At 44.3% G+C, this 21,256-nt stretch overlaps 1 protein-coding gene across 9 annotated transcripts in view; it reads right to left on the reverse strand.

The window, feature by feature from the left end:
* Positions 1-21,256, reverse strand: part of LOC128693860 (adenomatous polyposis coli protein-like) — a 551,448-nt gene that overhangs the window by 95,560 nt on the left and 434,632 nt on the right. For 7 of the 9 annotated variants that reach the window (XM_070091007.1, XM_070091006.1, XM_070091003.1 and 4 more), the window contains one exon: positions 4,064-4,321. In XM_070091007.1, the coding sequence (XP_069947108.1) occupies positions 4,064-4,321 (258 nt within the window). Of the gene's footprint in view, positions 1-4,063; positions 4,322-17,909; positions 20,789-21,256 lie in introns of all 9 variants that reach the window. The other 2 variants (XM_070091002.1, XM_070091001.1) reach the window with 1 other exon arrangement.

Below are 21,256 nucleotides of genomic sequence, written 5' to 3' on the forward strand. Positions count from 1 at the left end.
CTAATGCAGTAGTCTGCATAACAGTATATCTTATATTTTTTGTGAGAATAAAAATTCAAAGTGGAAAGCAAAAGAATATAAGAGGGGCCTTGAGACGTGACTAATGACTGGAGGAAATGTCATTTTAGTGCCAGGAATGTCTTTCTTGTTTATTCTGGACCCTATTCGGAAATTGGCATCTTTTGAAATTTGTGTGAAATTGGCAAAATTGCTAAATTCTGACCACTGTACTGGATAGTTGAATTTCATAAATGGGTGGTTTCTTGCACCCATTCGATAGAAAAAAATGGAGTTCTAGCGAAATATTCATGTTTTTTGTCGACTAGTACAGTGAAATTGGCAGAAAATGGGGCTCAAAGTGGGCAAAAACGCCGATGCGTAAACATCACCGAGACCGCTAACTTTGCGAGAGCATAATTCCGTAAGTTTTCTATCAAATTTCAAACTTTTGGTGTCTTTATGATCGGGAAAAGATTCTCTATCTTTTCATAAGAGAAAATAATTTTTTTTTTTTTTAAATTTGGCCGACCCTGAGAACGAGTTTCGGAGAGGGCCTGTCGACCCTCAAAGGGTTAAAGACTATAACAAGACAAAGATCACAACAAAAAGGAAGATGACGGGGTGGGTATTGAGAACTTTCAAAACAAGGGAAATAATGCCGATGGTGATACTCTTCAAATCGCTAGTGCTCCCTCACTTAGAATATTGCTCAGTGCTGATAGCCCCGTTCAAAGCAGGAGAAATATCAGAGCTAGAACAAATACAGAGATCGTTTACAACCCACATTGAGTCAGTAAAACACCTAAATTACTGGGAATGCCTTCGAGTCTTGAACATGTACTCACTTAAGCGGATGAGACAGAGATACATGATAATATATACACTGGTCCCTCGATAATTGTCGGGCTCGATAGTCGTCCTTTTTGGAAATCGTCGCGTTATTTTCGTCCAAACATTGGCTTGCAAATGGTCGGTTGACTCGCTAATCGTTGTTCATCCTGGACGTGTACTCGCGGCTCTGAGCCGCCTAGGCCTCCCTTCCCAGCCAGTGTGCCATTGTTTACCAGTGAGCGACGGTCCCCTCACTTGCTCATACAAAATATTTCATAATATTCCATTAATTTTAGTGCTTGCAAGTGCTAAATAAGCTACCATGGCTCCAAAGAAAGCTCCTAGTGCCAAGCCTTTGCTAAAGAAGGTGAGAAATATGATTGAATTTAAGAAAAACATCATTGAACAATATAAAAGTGGCGTATGTGTGGCCGAACTGGCCAGGATGTTTAACAAATCCCGTACAACCATATCTTCCATCGTGGCCAAGAAAAAGGAAATCAAGAAAGCTGTTGTTGCAAAGTGGGTAAATATGCTGACAAAAATGAGATCACCAGTACTCGAAGATGTTGAGAAGTTATTATTTGTGTGGATAAACGAGAAACAATTAGCAGAAGATAGTCTTATGATGTTGATTATTTGTGAAAAGGCTCTGCAGTTGCATGACTATCTGGTAAAGAAACTGCCTGCAACGAGTACTGATATTTGTGAATTTAAGGCCAGCAAAGATTGGTTTGAGAGATTTAAGAACCGTAGTGGCATACACAGTGTGATACGGCATGGTGAGGCTGCCAGTTCGGACAAAATTGCAGCTACAAAATTCATAAGTGAATTCAAGGAGTACATAGAGGCTGAAAGACTGAAACCTGAACAAGTGTTCAATTGTGATGAAACAGGCCTCTTTTGGAAGAAAATGCCAAAGAGGACCTACATTACTCAGGAGGAAAAGGGACTGCCAGGACACAAGCCAAAGAAAGACAGGCTGACGCTCATGTTCTGTGCTAATGCAAGTGGGGATTTCAAAGTGAAGCCATTACTAGTGTACCATTCTGAAAATCCCAGAGTGTTCAGGAAAAACAATGTTATGAAGAGTAAATTGTGTGTGTTTTGGAGATCTAATAATAAGGCATGGGTCATGAGGGAAATTTTCGTTGAGTGGTTCAATGAAGTGTTTGGCCCTAGTGTGAAGAATTACCTCCTGGAAAACAAATTGGATCTCAAGTGCCTAATAGTAATGGATAATGCACCTGCTCATCCTCAAAACTTGGATGACCTAATTCTGCAGGAGTTTGGGTTCATCACAGTAAAGTTCTTGCCCCCAAATACCACTCCTCTCCTCCAGCCCATGGACCAGCAGGTCATTTCAAACTTTAAAAAACTCTACACCAAAGCAATGTTTCAAAGGTGCTTTAATGTGACCTCAGACACTCACTTGACCCTAAGAGATTTTTGGAAAGAACACTTCAGTATCCTCCATTGCCTTATAGGTAAGGCTTGGGAGGGAGTGACTACCAGGACTTTGAACTCTGCTTGGAGAAAATTGTGGTCAGATTGTGTCCACAAGAAGGATTTTGAAGGGTTTGTGGCTGACCCTGATGAGCCTATGTCAGTTGTGAACTCTATTGTGGCATTGGGGAATTCCATGGGGTTGGATGTGAGTTTGGAGGATGTGGAAGACCACAACGAAGAGCTAACCACTGAGGAGCTGCAAGAGTTTCAGCAGGAACAGCAACAGATCGCAGCTCAGAATCTTGCTGTAGAGGAGGAGGAAGAGAGATGGCAGAAGGTGCCTTCTTCAGAAATTAAGGAGATTTTTGAAATGTGGGGTAGGATGGAAAGAGTTATGGAGAAACATCACCCTGAGAAGGATGTTGCAAGCCATATCAGCAATTTGTACAGTGACAGAGTCTTGGCCCATTTTAGGGAAGTTTTAAAGGGATGCCAGAAACAGAGCTCTCTGAACACTTTTTTTGCGAGACAGGACTCCAGTGACTCTGAAGCTGGTCCTAGTGGCATTAAGAAACAGAGAAGAGAAGCAACCCCAGAAAAGGACTTGGTACCCGAGGTGTTGATGGAAGGGGATTCCCCCTCCAAACAGTAACTAATCCCATCTCTCTCCTCCTCCAGTCTTCCATACACTAAGAAGAATCGCCAATAAAGATAAGCGTTATGCTGTTAATGTTTCATTCATCATGTTCCATTGTATTGTTTATGTACTACATCTATATTTCATATAAAAAAAATTTTGTTTTAATACTTCTGGGTGTCAGGAACGGATTAATTGCATTTACATTATTTCTTATGGGGAAAATTGATTCGAAAATCGTCTATTTCGATAATCGTCACACTTCCAGGAACGGATTAACGATGATAAATGAGGGACCACTGTACCTAGAAAGTGCTCGAGGGCCTAGTCCCAAATCTGCACACTGCCATAACAACATACTGGAGTGAGAGATATGGGAGGAAGTGTAAAATAAACCCAGTGAGGAGCAGGGGTGTGGTGGGGACAATAAGGGAACACTGTATCAACATCCGGGGTCCCAGACTATTCAACATCTTACCAGAAGATACCAGAAACACGGCTGGAACAAGTGTAGAAGCCTTCAAGAGGAAACGGACAAGTATCTTCACCAGGTGCCAGATCAACCAGGCTGTGATGGATATGTGGGGCAGCAGGCCTCCAGCAGCAACAGCCTGGTTGACCAGGCAAGCTCCAGACGAGCCTGGCCCATGGCTGGGCTCAGAGAGTAGAGAAACTCTCGAAACTCTTCAAAGATACGGGGTTATGTGATAAGTTATGTGAAGGGGTTATTTGACAGGAGTTATGTGATGGGGTAATTTAACAGGGGTTATGTGACGAGGTTATTTGACGGGTTATGTGATGGGGTTATTTGGTAAGAGTTATGTGATGGGATAATTTGACAGAGGTTATGTGACAGGGTTATTTGACAGGGGTTATGTGATAGGGGTTTAAGGTTGAAGCACTATTTAAATATACTCTATAAATACACATTGTGTGCAATAAAATTCACAATCTATAAAATTCTATAATGTAACATATTACAGTCAAAATCGTGGTTCATTATATAGCATACGTGGTGACATGAAATATTATATTGCATTAAAAGAGAGAAAACTTCACAAAAAGTTTGTACCATATTTACAAGCCCACGTTACATGTGAAACATAAGGGAAGCAGAGATATAACAAAAAAAAAAGCAGTGTTTACCTGATTGGCATTAACGGCGTCCATGATGTCTGATGGGTGTGGCATGGGTGAGGTAGACCTCTGAAGATCTTGGCTGCTGTTGTAGTTGTTACGCAACGTATCCTGCTGGAGCCTCTGGATGGTTTTCTCTATTGTATTGATGGCGTGAAGGCGGTGGTCCCGGCGCCTGACCATTATGGCAGCAGTGCCCAGACGCTGACCCAGAGCCTCCTGTAGTCGGCATACCTCCCCCTCCACGCGCCAACGCTCGCAGCCATCCTGCAACAAAAAAAAAAATGCGTCTTAACACATTTCATGTTTACAGACTAAGAGACTAAGACAGGGGTCGGCAACCCCCGGCCCGCGTGAGGTTTTCGTCCGGCCCGCCAACTTAACATCTGGACACCAATTATCTATGAATGGTTCAGAGAACGGACATGTTGATAAATTAGACACATGTGCAACTCTTGGGTATCTTTATTATCCTCAATAAAGATACCCAAGAGTTGCACATGTGTCTAATTTATCACCAATTACCTAATTAGTATTGAATACAGATGCAGTAGTTCACTTCAAGGTTAAGCAGACCCTGGAAAAGTTACTTCGTATCCTCCCTCCTTAGAGTTTTTCATTTGAGTTTGTTGTCTGGTGGTAAAACAACTGTACAGTAGGTATCTGCCTTCGATAATAATGTTTAATTATTTGTGATAAATTTTGTTAAGTACTATTAGAATTAGGCCAAAATTAGCTTAAAAAAACTAATGGAAACCCTGAGTTCGAGAAATTTTTGTATATTACATTTAATAACAATGACCTCCTCCGAGAGTTGTGGATGAGTGGAACAAACTCCCGAGTACAGTTATAGAGGCCAGAACGTTGTGTAGCTTTAAAAATAGGTTGGATAAATACATGAGTGGATGTGGGTGGGAGTGAGTTGGACCTGATAGCTTGTGCTACCAGGTCGGTTGCCGTGTTCCTCCCTTAAGTCAATGTGACCTGACCTGACTAGGTTGGGTGCATTGGCTTAAGCCGGTAGGAGACTTGGACCTGCCTCACATGGGCCAGTAGGCCTTCTGCAGTGTTCCTTCGTTCTTATGTTCTTATGAGAGACTGCATAGCTGTCTGGCCCTCTCTCTCCAAAACGTTGCCGGCCCCTGGACTAAGACTTGATATCATACTCGAGGTCACTATCAAGTTTGGCCCTAGGTATAAAGTACTTTCAGGTCATGTTATCAGTTTCCAGGTCGGCCATGTTGGGTGCATCTGACAATACACGTTTAGAATTGTGAAGGTTTTACAAGTTATTCTTGATAATTTACAAATAGTTAATGTTTCCAAAACATAAACAACATGGTCTACTATAGAGTTATTGGTTGTCATATCTGAAGTATTACTGACTCCTTAAGTGATAAAACACCATAGTGATGCTTGTGAAAAGTACATTAAACATTATTTTTAATTTACCATGAAAATTCTGAAGCATTAATTTTTTATATATGAAATAAGTCAATACAACATACTTCTGTTTAATAATAAATAATAATTTAATAATAAAGCCAAAAAAAAATACCTTTATCATGCCCAGGAATTTATTGATAATGAACTGGCTTTTTTTCTCTAACCGCTTAGCCGCAGACAAACTAATTAATTGTATGCTTCTAGATCTTTGTAAGTTTTTCAATCTTGGCATGTTTAGAGACTAGATGAAAATACCAAATAGTTAATAATATCCGGATAAGTTATACTGGGAAGTATTCTGACATCTTCTGATAAAACAACTTAGACAATTAATACGGAGCTTCACCACTGTAACTTGACTTCGTATTTTTATTTCTTTTATTTGGTTGAAGACTAGCTTCATTAAGTGTATAAACGCGATATTAATTAATTATAAAATGTCAGTTTAATTGTTTCAATGTTAATTTAATCTTCACTTCAAAAAATATATATTTCACAGTAAAATTGTCTAAATAATTCACTAATTTTGTTTACAAATCGTATACAACCAATGTGGTCATTTTGTTTTTATGAAAACAGATGAACGAACTATATATTATCAAAAATACTTTGTAAAAAAAAAGCTCGCATTATAAACATGTATTATCGGAAGTATTATAACCAACATGGCCGACCCGGACACTGATGACGTCACGTCACCGTGACCTAGGATTTGAGGGGAACAAAGACAGCGGGTGTAAGGAGACTTGCCCATACATTTTGCCATTTCTGTCCGAGTATAGATATATTTAGCAGGAAAAACTATTATAATAACAAAATTATCCAAAAGCAGTTGATACATTTCTTGTTAGCAAGGTCTTATTCTTATACTTAAAAGTGCTCTTCGTTTCCTGTTTATGTCACATTATTTTATATTAAAAAACACGCAACACTAAACACATTTTCTTGTTTTGCACAACTCTTGACAGTAAAAGTTCCTTAATCGGAATTATTTAATTTCTGGTAAAGTATAGAAGTCACACTTCGTGGCGGCTGGAACAATTCACAAGTAACTCTCACTTATGAGAGGAAAAACTGCAGGACGTTTCGGTCCATTGTGGACCATTATCAAACATTACTTTCCATCACCACATCTTCAACTACTATAATTATCATCTACCACCACAAGTACTGCCACCAACCACCATAACCACCACCCACCAAACTTACTCTTCTAGACCACTAAAAAAAATAGGCTATCATTCTAAAAATTCAGACCTTAAAAACGTAGGCAGCCTAAACCATGAAAATTTTCACACACCACCACAACTACCACCACCAAACCACCCAAAGTACCATCAACAACCACTCCAAGTACCACTAAACGCACAGTTTATTGCAAACCACAGCAGCTGCAACAACAATCTCTGGCTGGTCTATACCACTCTGTGAACGGACTCGCACATGATGGTTCATCTTAACAGATGTACTCATACACACATCACTTCAACACTTGCTCCTACATAATGATGCACATAAACATGCAAACACACAATCACACAACTGCTGCAGCATACGGGCGCCTGGCAAACCTACGGATAGCGTTCCGATACCTTAGTAAGGATTCGTTCAAGACTCTATATACCATTTACGTCAGGCCCATACTGGAGTATGCAGCACCAGTTTGGAATCCACACCTAGTCAAGCACGTCAAGAAATTAGAGAAAGTGCAAAGGTTTGCAACAAGACTAGTCCCAGAGCTACGGGGATTGTCCTACGAAGAAAGGTTGAGGGAAATCGGCCTGACGACACTGGAGAACAGGAGGGTCAGGGGAGACATGATAACGACATATAAAATACTGCGCAGAATAGACAAGGTGGACAAAGACGGGATGTTCCAGAGAAGGGACACAGACACAAGAGGTCACAATTGGAAGTTGAAGACTCAGATGAATCAAAGGGATGTTAGGAAGTATTTCTTCAGTCATATAGTAGTCAGGCCGTGGAATAGCCTAGAAAGTGACGTAGTGGAGGCGGGAACCATAGTTTTAAGGCGAGGTATGATAAAGCTCATGGGGCAGGGAGAGAGAGGACCTAGTAGCAATCAGCGAAGAGGCGGGGCCAGGAGCTACGAATCGACCCCTGCAACCACAAATAGGTGAGTACACACACACACACACACACACACTTCCACACCTCCGCCCTTAACCCCCGCGTCTCACTCTCTGCCTGCGACCGAATGTATCCCTTACACACGAGTATCCCCTAACTTTATAAACATCACTACCTCCTCTCCTAACTCCCGAAATGCCACTCGTCCTCCTCAATCTCCATAAACCTCACTTCATCCTTCATTAATTCCACAAATCTCAATCCGTCCTCCCCTAACTCCACAAAATTCACCAAATCCTTCCCTACCTCCACTAACTTTATACCCATCCACCTCCACTGTCACGATCCTCGCCGCCCACTCCACTGCAGTCTCTCTCTTCCTGACATACCTAGATATCCAGCATACTATTTTCTCTTCCACACTATCGTCAGGAATACTGTCCTCCCCTGATGCCTCTCCGCTCGGCGAAGAGTCCCCTTTCCCTCTGACCCATCTATCTGCCTTTCCCCTCTTTCCTCTTCCCTCCAACACAAATAAGACAAAACAGGTTCAGAGCAACTGGAGAAATAAGATCAAACTGGGATAACAGAAGAGCCGTCATTTGGGAGGGAAATAAACTCACACAGTTAAAGAAGATTACCAAAGAATATCCATTACTGTGAGACGTGTCTCCAGATGTATATGTGAGGATAACAGCACCACAGGTTAAGCTCACTAATATGGGAATAGTATTCAAGAACGTTTACAAAAACACGTACGACATATTCTTCCCCTCATATATGTGATCCATTCTTGAGTATAGAGTACCGGTGTGGAACCCTCACCTATTAAAACAAATTTAAACCCTAGAAAGTAGTGTATGCAGGGCAGTCTAAACTGCGGGAAGTAAGCTATGAATGGAAAAAGCTAGTCCTCTTGTTATTGGGAGAACAGAGAGAGCCATAATAATGATATTCAAAATGCTCTGTTGCCTTAGACAGGGCTGACACTGATACTGTTTACTAGTGATGCAACACGTGGTAATTAGATACACAGATGAGCAACAGGCATATTATAAATATTTTTTTCAACATAAGAGTTGGACAAAAAAATGTAAAGGCTTAAAAAATAACACAATGGAAGCTGTGTGGTGGAACACAAAACAAATAAGATAAAAAAAAAGTACACTGTGCACAGCAAATTTTATTTACACACCAAGTGTGGCTCTACTCTGAATGGAACGTCATCTATTATTAAAGGTTTGTTCTGCACATACACGCTAAAAATTAACTTCACATAGGAGTTCAAAAACAGATGACAAGGATACTTTAAGCCAATTATAAGAGACGGAACTAAGAGATATAGCTCAACACCTGCAAACTAAAACAGATAATTACACACAAGTACAACCATCACACAAAGGCACACCGCTGAGCAGCGCGCGCGCACGCGCACACACACACACGCACGCACGCACGCACCCACGCACGCACACACACACACACACACACACACACACACACACACACACACATGTATAGTATGCAAAGTCATGGAGAAGATTATCAGGAGAAAAGTGGTGGAACACCTAGAAAGGAATGATTTCATCAACAGCAGCCAACATGGTTTCAGGGACGGGAAATCTTGTGTCACAAACCTACTGGAGTTCTATGACATGGTGACAGCAGTAAGACAAGAGAGAGAGAGGGGTGGGTGGATTGCATTTTCTTGGACTGCAAGAAGGCGTTTGACACAGTTCCACACAAGAGATTAGTGCAAAAACTGGAGGACCAAGCAGGGATAACAGGGAAGGCACTACAATGGATCAGAGAATACTTGTCAGGAAGACAGCAGCGAGTCATGGTACGTGGCGAGGTGTCAGAGTGGGCAACTGTGACCAGCGGGGTCCCACAGGGGTCAGTCCTAGGACCAGTGCTGTTTCTGGTATTTGTGAACGACATGACGGAAGGAATAGAATCCGAAGTGTCCCTGTTTGCAGATGACGTGAAGTTGATGAGAAGAATTCATTCGATCGAAGACCAGGCAGAACTACAAAGGGATCTGGACAGGCTGCAGACCTGGTCCAGCAATTGGCTACTGGAGTTCAACCCCACCAAGTGCAAAGTCATGAAGATTGGGGAAGGGCAAAGAAGACCGCAGACGGAGTACAGTCTAGGGGGCCAGAGACTACAAACATCATTCAAGGAAAAAGATCTTGGGGTGAGTATAACACCAGGCACATCTCCTGAAGCGCACATCAACCAAATAACTGCTGCAGCATATGGGCGCCTAGCTAACCTCAGAACAGCATTCCGACATCTTAATAAGGAATCGTTCAGGACCCTGTACACCGTGTACGTTAGGCCCATATTGGAGTATGCGGCACCAGTTTGGAACCCACACCTAGCCAAGCACGTAAAGAAACTAGAGAAAGTGCAAAGGTTTGCAACAAGACTAGTCCCAGAGCTAAAATGTATGTCCTACGAGGAGAGGTTAAGGGAAATCAACCTGACGACACTGGAGGACAGGAGAGATAGGGGGGACATGATAACGACATACAAAATACTGAGAGGAATTGACAAGGTAGACAAAGACAGGATGTTCCAGAGATGGGACACAGCAACAAGGGGACACAGTTGGAAGTTGAAGACACAGATGAATCACAGGGATGTTAGGAAGCATTTCTTCAGCCACAGAGTAGTCAGGAAGTGGAATAGTTTGGGAAGCGATGTAGTGGAGGCAGGATCCATACACAGCTTTAAGCAGAGGTATGCTAAAGCTCACGGTTCAGGGAGAGTGACCTAGTAGCGATCAGTGAAGAGGCGGGGCCAGGAGCTTGGACTCGACCCCTGCAACCTCAACTAGGTGAGTACACACACACACACACACGTACGCGCGCACACACACACACACACACACACACACACACACACACACACACACACACACACACACGCACACGTACGCACATACGTACGCACACGTACGCACATACGTACGCACACGTACGCACATACGTACGCACACATGTACACATACACGCGCGCGCACAAACACAAACACACACCTGACGACACTGGAGGACAGGAGAGATAGGGGAGATATGACAACGACATATAAAATACTGAGAGGAACCGACATGGTGGACAGAGACAGGATGTTCCAGAGATGGTACACAGCAACAAGGGGTCACAATTGGAAGTTGAAGACACAGATGAATCACAGGGATGTTAGGAAGTATCTCGTGAGTCACAAAGTTGTCAGGAAATGGAATAGTCCGGGAAGTGATGTAGTAGAGGCAAGATCTATACATAGCTTTAAGAAGAGGTATGATAAAGCTCATGAAGCAGGGAGTGTGATCTAGTAGCGACCAGCGAAGAGGGGAGGGGGACCAGGAGCTGCGACTCGACACCTGCAACTAGATGAGTACACAGACACACAACGTGTAGCCACAATTTCCTAACCTTTTATTGAGTCATCTCTAGCGTAACATTGTACAACAGCGGCCACGTAGTCCTCCAGACCACAAAACCTCTGGACCAAAGTATCATTTGTATCATTTAACTATTTCTTTAATTAGGTACGTGAAGCTGCTCTTCAACTGCCTCGTGTAAAATAAAAGTCAAGAACAGCATCAAACACAGTGTAGAAACTAAACTATAACTGCCACAGATGCATTGAGGACGAACTAGGAAAAACGTTTGGGCAGGAATCAAGGTTGGTTCTCCCAATTCCTCCCCTCAAGTGCACTTATCTCTTTCATAGCTCAAAACTCAGGAAAAACGAAGCTTTATGACTTCTAACTCACCATAATGAGTTAATTACTCTGCTGTTCAGGGAGTAAACATAAACGCACTTCGTTATAATTGTGGCAGCAGGCGGGGTGACAGATATATGTCGTGGGTGAAAGTTTAAGTAAAATAAAGAGCGTGGCTAATTTCTTGCCTGGGAAGACACAAAGGCCGCTTTAAGAAATAAGAGAAGCGAGGAATGTGTGCATTTGGGAATTTACGTTTGTTTTCAGTCCCATGAATATGTCTGTATTTCTGCACATATGATAATGTTACATTTCTACGCACTGGAATTTAATGTTTTTTTTTATTAGCAAAGCAAATTTAAAGTTCCTGAAGCACGCTACCGAATTTTTTCCAGTTTGCTTCATATTGTTTTCCAAATCTGTTTTCCAATTTTGCATAAAAAGATCTAATTTAGTCACCATTCCTTCATCCCTTCCAAATGCAGTTAATCTAAATTAGCCACTCTAGTTAGACATGAGTTTGGTGTGCCGATTCGTCTACTATACGGTAATTATCGAAACCTGCGTTTGCAAGCAATACAAAAAAAAAATATTACTGTCGACAGTTCCTGGTAAACAAAACACTAGCGGGCAATGTGCCAGTCTGTGACGTCACGCGCGCGGTTTTGGCTTCCTTTCCCGTTCTTTTTTGTATGTTTACCACAGTGGCCGCTGCCCATGACGTCATTAGGGTGCTACACACTCCTATTACCGCTGCTATAAAGCATTATAGTCTCCGTGTGCCAACATCGGCAATTTTATCCTCTCTAACTGGAAAATTAATAATCACTCCTCGCTGTCTGTCTCTTGATGGTTCCAGGAGTCATAGCCCCTGCGACCCGACCTCGCCAACCCTCCTGGTTGATAGCCTGATCAGTTAGGTAATTGGTGCTAACAACATGTAGGCTAACGTAAGTATATCACGTGTACACGCACCTGTGTATACCCAGAGCACCAGCACCACGGATCACACGAGATGTACAAGACCTTGGGCGTCATTACAAAAACTGGTCCTTCTGTGCCAGACGCTGGCTTTGATCCACACCAACATAAGTACTCAGCCTCAAAATATCTCCCGGGTGTGAGCGTGGGCGGTACTGAATACGTGGGCGGCACCAAACACATGGACGGCAGGAAACACGTGAGCGGCAATGAACATGTGCGTCCATGGTCACCGCATATCAGTCTGGAAGACCTTGGACTGAGGATACAGACATCTTGAATGCATTACCTTAAAAAAAACACGTGACTACTGGACTTTGGGAAAGGGCAGCATCTACTCAGTTTCACTCAGCGGGGCATACTCTGACACACAACACCTACACTTGACACCTTCCATCGGCCGACCCCTACCACTTAATACCCTCCACCGCCCGATAACTACAACAAGCTAGAGAGATCACTTTCTCAGGCACAAATTAACACCAAGAGCGTCGACCCTGCCAGTATCTAGCTACCACCCCCTCCCTAACCATTACCTGTGTGACGGCGTCTCCCCTCCTCCTCCTCCTCCTCCCTCTCTGTTGATCTGGTCCACCACCCCTCATTACATCCGGGAACGTGTTTATAAACCTGTCTCTCGTATTCCTGGTAGAGTAATTCTTTATACATCCCACCCAAGGGCTATCCGCCCATCACCCTGAAGCTACCTACCCTCCACTCTGGAACTGCTCACTTTTCAACACTCGGGCTTGTGAGACCTCTACCCACTCTACCGGAGGTATCCCAGCGAGTGAGCACGTCCCCTGTATATCCCAGTGCTTAACAAGCTAGGGAATAGCATATGAAGGTACAAATAAAAATGGGAACTATGGCTATAGTTTACTTAATAACATAAAAGGGCTAGAATACAACATCTCCTGATGGAAATTTACACAATATAACAATTGACCTATGAGACTTATTACCAGGGGGAAGGGTAGATGTTATCAGTAACACGGACTAGTACTCACTCTTAATTCACCGACCAGCTGACCCGAGGTTCCCAATGCGTGGTCTACTACACACGCGGCTGTCCAGAGCTCTCGCTCGACGGACCTGTCACCAACAACCTCCTTGCCCCGCTCTTCCCTGGGCTTATATCGTAGTCAAAGTACCCCCCTCCCCAATGTTGTATGTACCACGTGTACGACCTGACGCCTAGGTCTGAGGCGTCAAGAACAAAAGACCTCAGACGTGGGCGTGGCTACAGACGCCTGCCAAGGCAAGGTGTGACCATATAATTGGTCAAATTAGGTCTCCCCAGAGACCTCACAAGCCCAGCTGGACTACATCACAGGCTACCCCTACCTGGAGTCTGCCTGGAGGGCATTCCGCGAATCAACGCCCCCGCGGCCCGGTCCATGACAGGCCTCCTGGTGGATCAGGGCCTGATCAACGAGGCTGTTACTGCTGGCCGCACCTAGTCCAACGTACGAACCACAGCCCGGCTGATCTGGCACTGACTTTAGGTGTCTGTCCAGCTCCCTCTTGAAGGCAACCAGGGGTCTATTGGTAATTCCCCTTGTGGCTGGTGGGAGGCTGTTGAACACTCTTGGGCCCCGGACACTTATGTTTTCTCTTAGTGTACCAGTGGCGCCCCTACTTTTCACTGGGGGTATGTTACATCGCCTGCCAAGTCTGGAGTTATCCCTCTTCCACTCTGGGGACTACCCACCCTCTACATCTTCATTCTGAGGCTACCACCATCCACTACAGTAATCCCTCCTTTCAAGGTGGCATAAAGTGTCCACCTTGACTCATATAAGACATGACAAAGATGTAAAATCAGCAAGATGGCTCATACAGATGAAAAAATACTACATTAATTATAAAAAAAAATACTATTTTAATTGCAAAATGAGGAAAAAATGACACTCTTCAGGTCACTTGTTCTATCTAGGCTGGAATATTGCTGCACACTAACAGCACCTTTCAAGACAGGTGAAATTGCTGACCTAGAAAATGTACAGAGAACCTTCACGGCGCGCATAACGGAGATAAAACACCTCAATTACTGGGAGCGCTTGAGGTTCCTAAACCTGTATTCCCTGGAACGCAGGCGGGAGAGATACATGTTTATATACACCTGGAAAATCCTAGAGGGACTAGTACCGAACTTGCACACGAAAATCACTCACAACGAAAGTAAAAGACTCGGCAGACGATGCAACATCCCTCCAATGAAAAGCAGGGGTGTCACTAGCACGTTAAGAGACAATACAATAAGTGTCAGGGGCCCGAGACTGTTCAACTGCCTCCCAGCATACATAAGGGGATTACCAATAGACCCCTGGCAGTCTTCAAGCTGGCACTGGACAAGCACCTAAAGTCGGTACCTGACCAGCCGGGCTGTGGCTCGTACGTTGGATTGCGTGCAGCCAGCAGTAACAGGCTGGTTGATCAGGCTCTGATCCACCAGGAGGCCTGGTCACAGACCGGGCCGCGGGGGCGTTGACCCCCGGAACTCTCTCCAGGTAAACTCCAGGTAATAATACTGCAAAGCTTATGTTTATGCGTGATGAGATGTAGTTAATGTTGCATCCGTGAAGTATTTAAGAAATTATAGGAAAACTAACTTCTGAAGACGGATACCACGAGCGTAGCTCTGCTAATATAATTACAGACATTACAAATATATAATTACTAAGGTAATTGTAAATAGAATTAAAATATACATTATCACACAAAGCTGAATCTACCACAACATCAATGCATGTGTATACTTCCTATCCTTAACCAGCGTGACGTCAAGCGGCCAAACTTGGAGAGATGGGAGAGGGGCAATCTTTTAAAGTTTGCCCCATCAGGAAGGTATTTCTAGCTCCTGTGGTACCTTTGGCTGGTGTGGGAGAAGCGAAGATAACGAGCACTAATAAAGTTATATAAATACACTAGGTAGGAGGGTTGATCTTGGTAAGCGAGACTGGCAACATGTGTTGAGGGAAGGGAGGTCGGCCACAACACCCGCACACACCTTCCACTTCAGAATTTCATGGTCACGTATTCAACACGGATCATTTTTTTTCCTTCAAGGTATATCAGGGTGTTAGGTAAAATATTTACCTGCTTTTACAGATCTTTGGAATTTGTAATGCGATGATTATGCGGATGTGAACTATGAATTATTTATGATGTTAGAGTACATATCAATTGAAAAACTTCAATGAACAAGGCAATACTAGCTAACCTAAGAACAGCGCTCCTGAAGCTTAATAAAGACTATTAGGACACTGCACATATGTCAGACCCATCCTTGAATATGGGTCACCAGCACTGAACCTGCACCTGATCAAGCAAAGAAACACTAGAAAAGATTCCAATATTCGCATTCGGAACAGAGAGAAATGGGTTATGATGACACTTTAGGGTAACCTAGCACTAAAAGAGAGGAGAACCAGGGTAACGGCGGTATGATCTTGTCAGGAATACTAAGAAATGTTCAGGTAAGTTGACATATTCTTAAGGCATATGTTGACACATGCTTAAGGCATATGTCAACTTACCTACAAGTGGGCCATCTTGCCGAAAGTCCACGGCATTCGCACGATACGTTTCACTATAATCAAAAGTCTATTCTTAGGTTTGCCAGTTTGCACAGGCTATCGAACTCGTGCGGTTGATGTACTCGTCTAGCAATATGTTTGGTGTGGTGTTCTTTCGTCGATAGTTGTCATTTTTCTAGACACTTTTTCTTTGTCTTTTGTCTTTCAGGTTTTCTTAATTAATGGAGTTTCACCTTTCTTTGCTTTCCTAGCTTGTAATTAAGTCAGAAGACTTCACAAGATCCCCTGATTGCATACTGGCTTTCTCTGGCGAAGCAACATTTCTTTAAACGCCACATTTACTTCATCTTGATATTTTTCCATTACTTTGGACAAGATACATGTCACTACAACCAACCTAGGGGGAATGGTATGGTGATACCGACAAGATGTGGAAAAAGACACTTATGTACAGTTCAGGACATTTATTAGAGGAAACGTTTCGCCACGAGTGGCTTCTTCAGTCCTAATACAGAGAAAACTAAGAAAACGTATATATATAGTGGCAGGAGTCAGGCGAGGTGACGCGTAGTAGTAGTAGTAGTAGTAGTAGTAGTAGTAGTAGTAGTAGTAGTAGTAGTAGTAGTAGTAGTAGTAGTAGTAGTAGTAGCAGCAGCAGTAGTAGTAATGGAACTAAGGAGGTGAGGCAAGAGAGGGACCTGCTGGCATCAAGTAACACCAGTTCCCAGGATGGGTAATATCCTCTTGCTTAGTAATTTTGAAATACTGTAACTACCGGATTTTTGCTTTATAGTGTTACTGACAGAAATTAGTGCAGCTTCAATGCATTTTCTCCGTCTTAAGTCGTCTTCTTTAATCACTAGTTTAGCTTCATTGAATTTCATGAGGTGTCCAACATCGTCCCTATGTTGAACACATGCGTTTTTAAGACGGAGAAAATGCATTGAAGCTGCACTAATTTCTGTCAGTAACACTATAAAGCAAAAGTCCGATAGTTACAGTATTTCAAAATTACTAAGCAAGAGGATATTACCCATCCTGGGAACTGGTGCTACATGATGCCAGCAGGTCCCTCTCTTGCCTCACCTCCTTAGTTCCATTACTACTACTACTACTACTACTACTACTACTACTACCACTACTACCACTACTACCACTACCACCACCTCTACCCACGCGTCACCTCACCTGACTCCTGCCACTATATATATACGTTTTCTTAGTTTTCTCTGTATTAGGACTGAAGAAGCCACTTGTGGCGAAACGTTTCCTCTAATAAATGTCCTGAACTGTACATAAGTGTCTTTTTCCACAACCAACTTAGTTCGGTACCTCCTGTCTGTCTCCTTAAATATAGAGACTAAACTAATCAGCTTTCAGCTATAAAACGTCATGTTATAAAACTCATGAAACTTTCCGAGATTAAGTTCACTTAACGAATGGAAAAAAAAATTAAAAAAAAAAATATAAAAAAAATCTTGGAATATTTACTGAAATTACAATAAACTTCAAGTTATACAAGAACTCTATGGACATTTGTTTGGTTGGTGACAATTTTCAATAATTTCGGCCCATAAAAATTTTCGTTATACTAATGAACATGATTTGTGGAACCTGTGTTAAAATTTTAGATACGAATTATTTGAATTACTGCACCTAAGAAAACCATACCACGAGTGGGGATAGAAGCCGCGGCCAGTTGGCCCGGTGGCTAACGCGTCGTTCTGGAGTTTTATGACTCTCTGATTACGGGTTCTATCCCCGCCCTTGTATGATTTGTTTGCATTCGTGTCATTACGATTTCTTGAGTACTGCACCTATTTATTATTAATCTACAATATGTTTTTCATTAACTTTATACTTATTGGTGTAGTTATTTACATTGTTCTGTGAGGGAAAGAGGTGAGTGTACACACGTGATGAATGATGTAGGCTACACATAAGTGTAAATGTTTTTATAGCGTTACACAATGACAAAGTATACCTGTCTGCAATAATATCTGACTTCCCTACCTTCTCCTCATCAATACTACAATATCATGCACAACAATATGTTACCTGTGGAGTGGGAGGTCGTCGTGTTTTGTCGTCCTCGTCACTACTCATCACCGTAACCCCTGAGCCAAGCCGTGGCCGGAAGCGACGGAACTCTTGAACAGGGTCCGGGCATGAGCATGTGGCCCCTGTGAGTGTGCTGGGCTCCGGGGAGGGAAGAGAGGGGACAGTGTCTACCGTCTGCGTCATCAACTCCAGAGGGCTGGGCATCTCTGCTATGAGAGGCTCAATATTCCTGCTCCTCCGGAGTGATCGTCGCAGACGTTGGAAGAATGAAGGTCGTTGCTCCAGAGAGACCTGAGCTGGTAAAGATGCGCGACGAAACCGTCGCCGCTGTAGCGCCGGGGCCAAGCCCACCTGGTAAGGTATACTGGTACCATGCAGGGGGCACAGACCCTTGTCCCTTCCAGCCAAGGACTGCGTGCTTCCATTAGAGCTCAGCCTTTCTCCCTGGACGTGAGACTCTGGGCTTGGTGATGCCTCGGGGTCTCTGCAGAGCTCGGGATCAGAGGTCACACCCGTGTCGGATTCTGTGTCAACAGGAACGTAGACGCCCCGCCGGCGATTTCTATGACGCGGACCTGAGACACATGGTTCCTCGCCGGTGTTCTGTGCACCGTCCTGATTGACAATATCCAGAAGCCTATGTATGAAGACCGCGTCCCTGCTGTTGGCGAGGGCTGTGGGGGAGTCTGTAGGCTCAACCAAGCTTTCCTCCAAGCTGCTGGACTGCTGCAACACAGGAGGCGAGGCAGACACTGAACGACTTCCCAGCTCTAGCCTCGTCTCAGAGACCAAAGTGATAGGCTTCTCCAGAGTAACGATATGTCTTTCGCCGGTGAGGCTGCTGGTACTACTGCAGGTGGCTGTGGACCGCCGCCGGCCATAATATGCAACCGACGAGGGTGAAGAGTGTGAGGAAAATACCGTCAGCGTGGGGCATACCTCCGCTAGAGATACCCGCCTTTCGATTTCCCTCACACGGTCACCTCGAGTGTACAGAGCGTCGGAGTGAAGGTCACCCACCAGGCACTCGTCAGTAATGGTGGCTGCACACCTTGACTTTTTCCTTTTCCTACGGGAAGAGGGGCGCCTCACCCTACCTCCCTCGTTCATCTCTTGCTCCGGGTGATCACTGGGCCTCAGGGGCACATGGTTACAATCCTCATCAGGAATGTCCTCTTTATTAATATGGTAAGTGTACATTTCCTCGGCTATAGTTTTACTGAGCTCGTACTCGTTTTCTTTGGATTCCGATATGGGAGGTTCTATAACAAAATTGACTTGCTCATAGGTGTGGCCTGCAAGGCTGCTATTGAGGCTAGAAATACTCATCTGGTCGCCTTGAATCTGGCGAGGCACTGGTGGTGCTGCCCGGGGAGGGAAAGGTACAACATCCTCTGGAAGAAGGGGCATCAACCTCATGGCCTCAGCCTCCCCCCCACCAGCAGCCACTCCTGGGCAGGCGGGTACTGGCTGTGGTGGTGCTCTCGGCAGCGGCAGGTGAGGATGTGGTGGGTTTCCACAGTCCACATGACGGAGAGGTGACCAGAACCAAGGTAGGGGTGGGGATACTGGCGCACGGACGGGTGTTGTCACAGCGGTTGGGGGTGGCACCTCCTGAGGAGGTGAACCTCCGGAGTGTCTGCTGGTGCGCTTGTCTCGCGGCAACACTAGCTTCAGCAGCAGTGACGCACCTGGAATACTTCCCGTCAAGTCTTTCCAGGTATTTTCTTCGTGGCCCCGTTGGTCACTCCCATGGCTCGCGGGACCCTCGTGATTCTTGTAGGAACCACGCTTGTTATCTGGAGGTATTGTGCAATTACGAAGCTCAAAATGAGAGCCAGGAGGCGTCTGCGTGGCAGTGCTGCTGTGGAGAGTTCCTCGCCGACGTATCCGACGTAGAGTGCTGCCCTCTGACCCCGTACTTCGGCTGGAGCTGTGACGCTTCACATTCGTCACTTTGCTGCTCCCGCCCTTTCGTTCCCTTCTGTCCCAAGAGGAAACGTCTGTCACGTGACGACCACCTTTCCTGGTGTAGGTGTCGGGAATCCGACTATTTTCTTTGTGGTTAGAATCTCTCTTGTGAACATCTGCTAAATCTTCCGGAGGCTGTACTCTGACGAGTGTGATGTCACCAGAATACACCTCTTTAGACAGTGATCCTCTTCGAAAAATTTGTCTGTCGACGGTACTGCCACCTTTATTAATCCTGGGGGTCATGTCGGCAGACAGTCTGCGTTCGACGCCCTCTAGGACGTTGGGACGCGGCTCTTTCAGTATTCTAACGTTCCCGTTCGCATCTCTTGTTTTGTTCTTAGAAAGACCCACGTCCTTCTTCCTGACAGGAACAAGACTGGGAGGGGTTGCTGGTTCCTCACGTGGGCATCCTTTGCCTGGGATACCTCGCTCCTCCGCCGGTAACTCTGTGTTCTTCAGCAGAAGCCACTCCCGGGCCACGACTGTCCGAGGCTCACTTTTACCCCCAGCAGGATGAGACACCTCCATGAAGATGTCTCCTATAGCGTCGTCTCCACCGGCAGCAGCGTCCTTCTTCTTCCTGCCAGACTTACGTTTATTTTTTCCCTTGACGCTGCTGTTGGAATTTGGTCTGTTGGTCTTATCTGGCTTCCTGAGAGCCGCTCCACCTTCTTGGCGGTGGATCATGGCTTGCATTGTCAGCATCTTCACAACTGCGCTAGATCACACCTATCACACACATTGTCACAATTTTCCTCACCCTCAGCACCTTTCATTTTTTTCCTCACACTATATTAAACTACAGTAACACGATACACTCAATCAGTCTTTGGTTATTCAAGGTCAACAAATAATCAGGTACATTACGTGGTTATGTACACAAATTTGTATTGTACACTACCCTAAAAGATACAAAAGTCTGAATTTACACACTTATGTAAGCTATTAAAAACAACAAAAAAAGCAAATTAAATAAGGTGCCACCCAACAGACTTCCACCTGCGTCTTGCAAGACATCAAATTTTCACACCTACATCTTACAACACGTCAAACCTTCACACCTGCGTCTTAAACATTTATCTTTACACATGCGTATCTGTATGACCCCAGTAGGTTTAGCTAGGTTTTGATTATAACAATAACAATACACATGCGTATTAGTTCTAACCTCCACACTTGCGTCATATAAAGACACTTCCAACCTCCACGCCTGCATCTCACATTTTTTGCTCCTGCAAGCAGCACTAGAGGAGGTCAAGAAAGTGTCTTAAGATGATTCACGATTTTGACGTAGATCACTGTGCTAGGGTGGATCACCTCTCTGGAGGGAAGACGAGACACGCTGTGCTAGGCTGACTAAACATTATAAC

The sequence above is a fragment of the Cherax quadricarinatus genome, chromosome 33 (genome assembly GCF_038502225.1).
Source record: "Cherax quadricarinatus isolate ZL_2023a chromosome 33, ASM3850222v1, whole genome shotgun sequence".
Taxonomy (NCBI): domain Eukaryota; kingdom Metazoa; phylum Arthropoda; class Malacostraca; order Decapoda; family Parastacidae; genus Cherax; species Cherax quadricarinatus.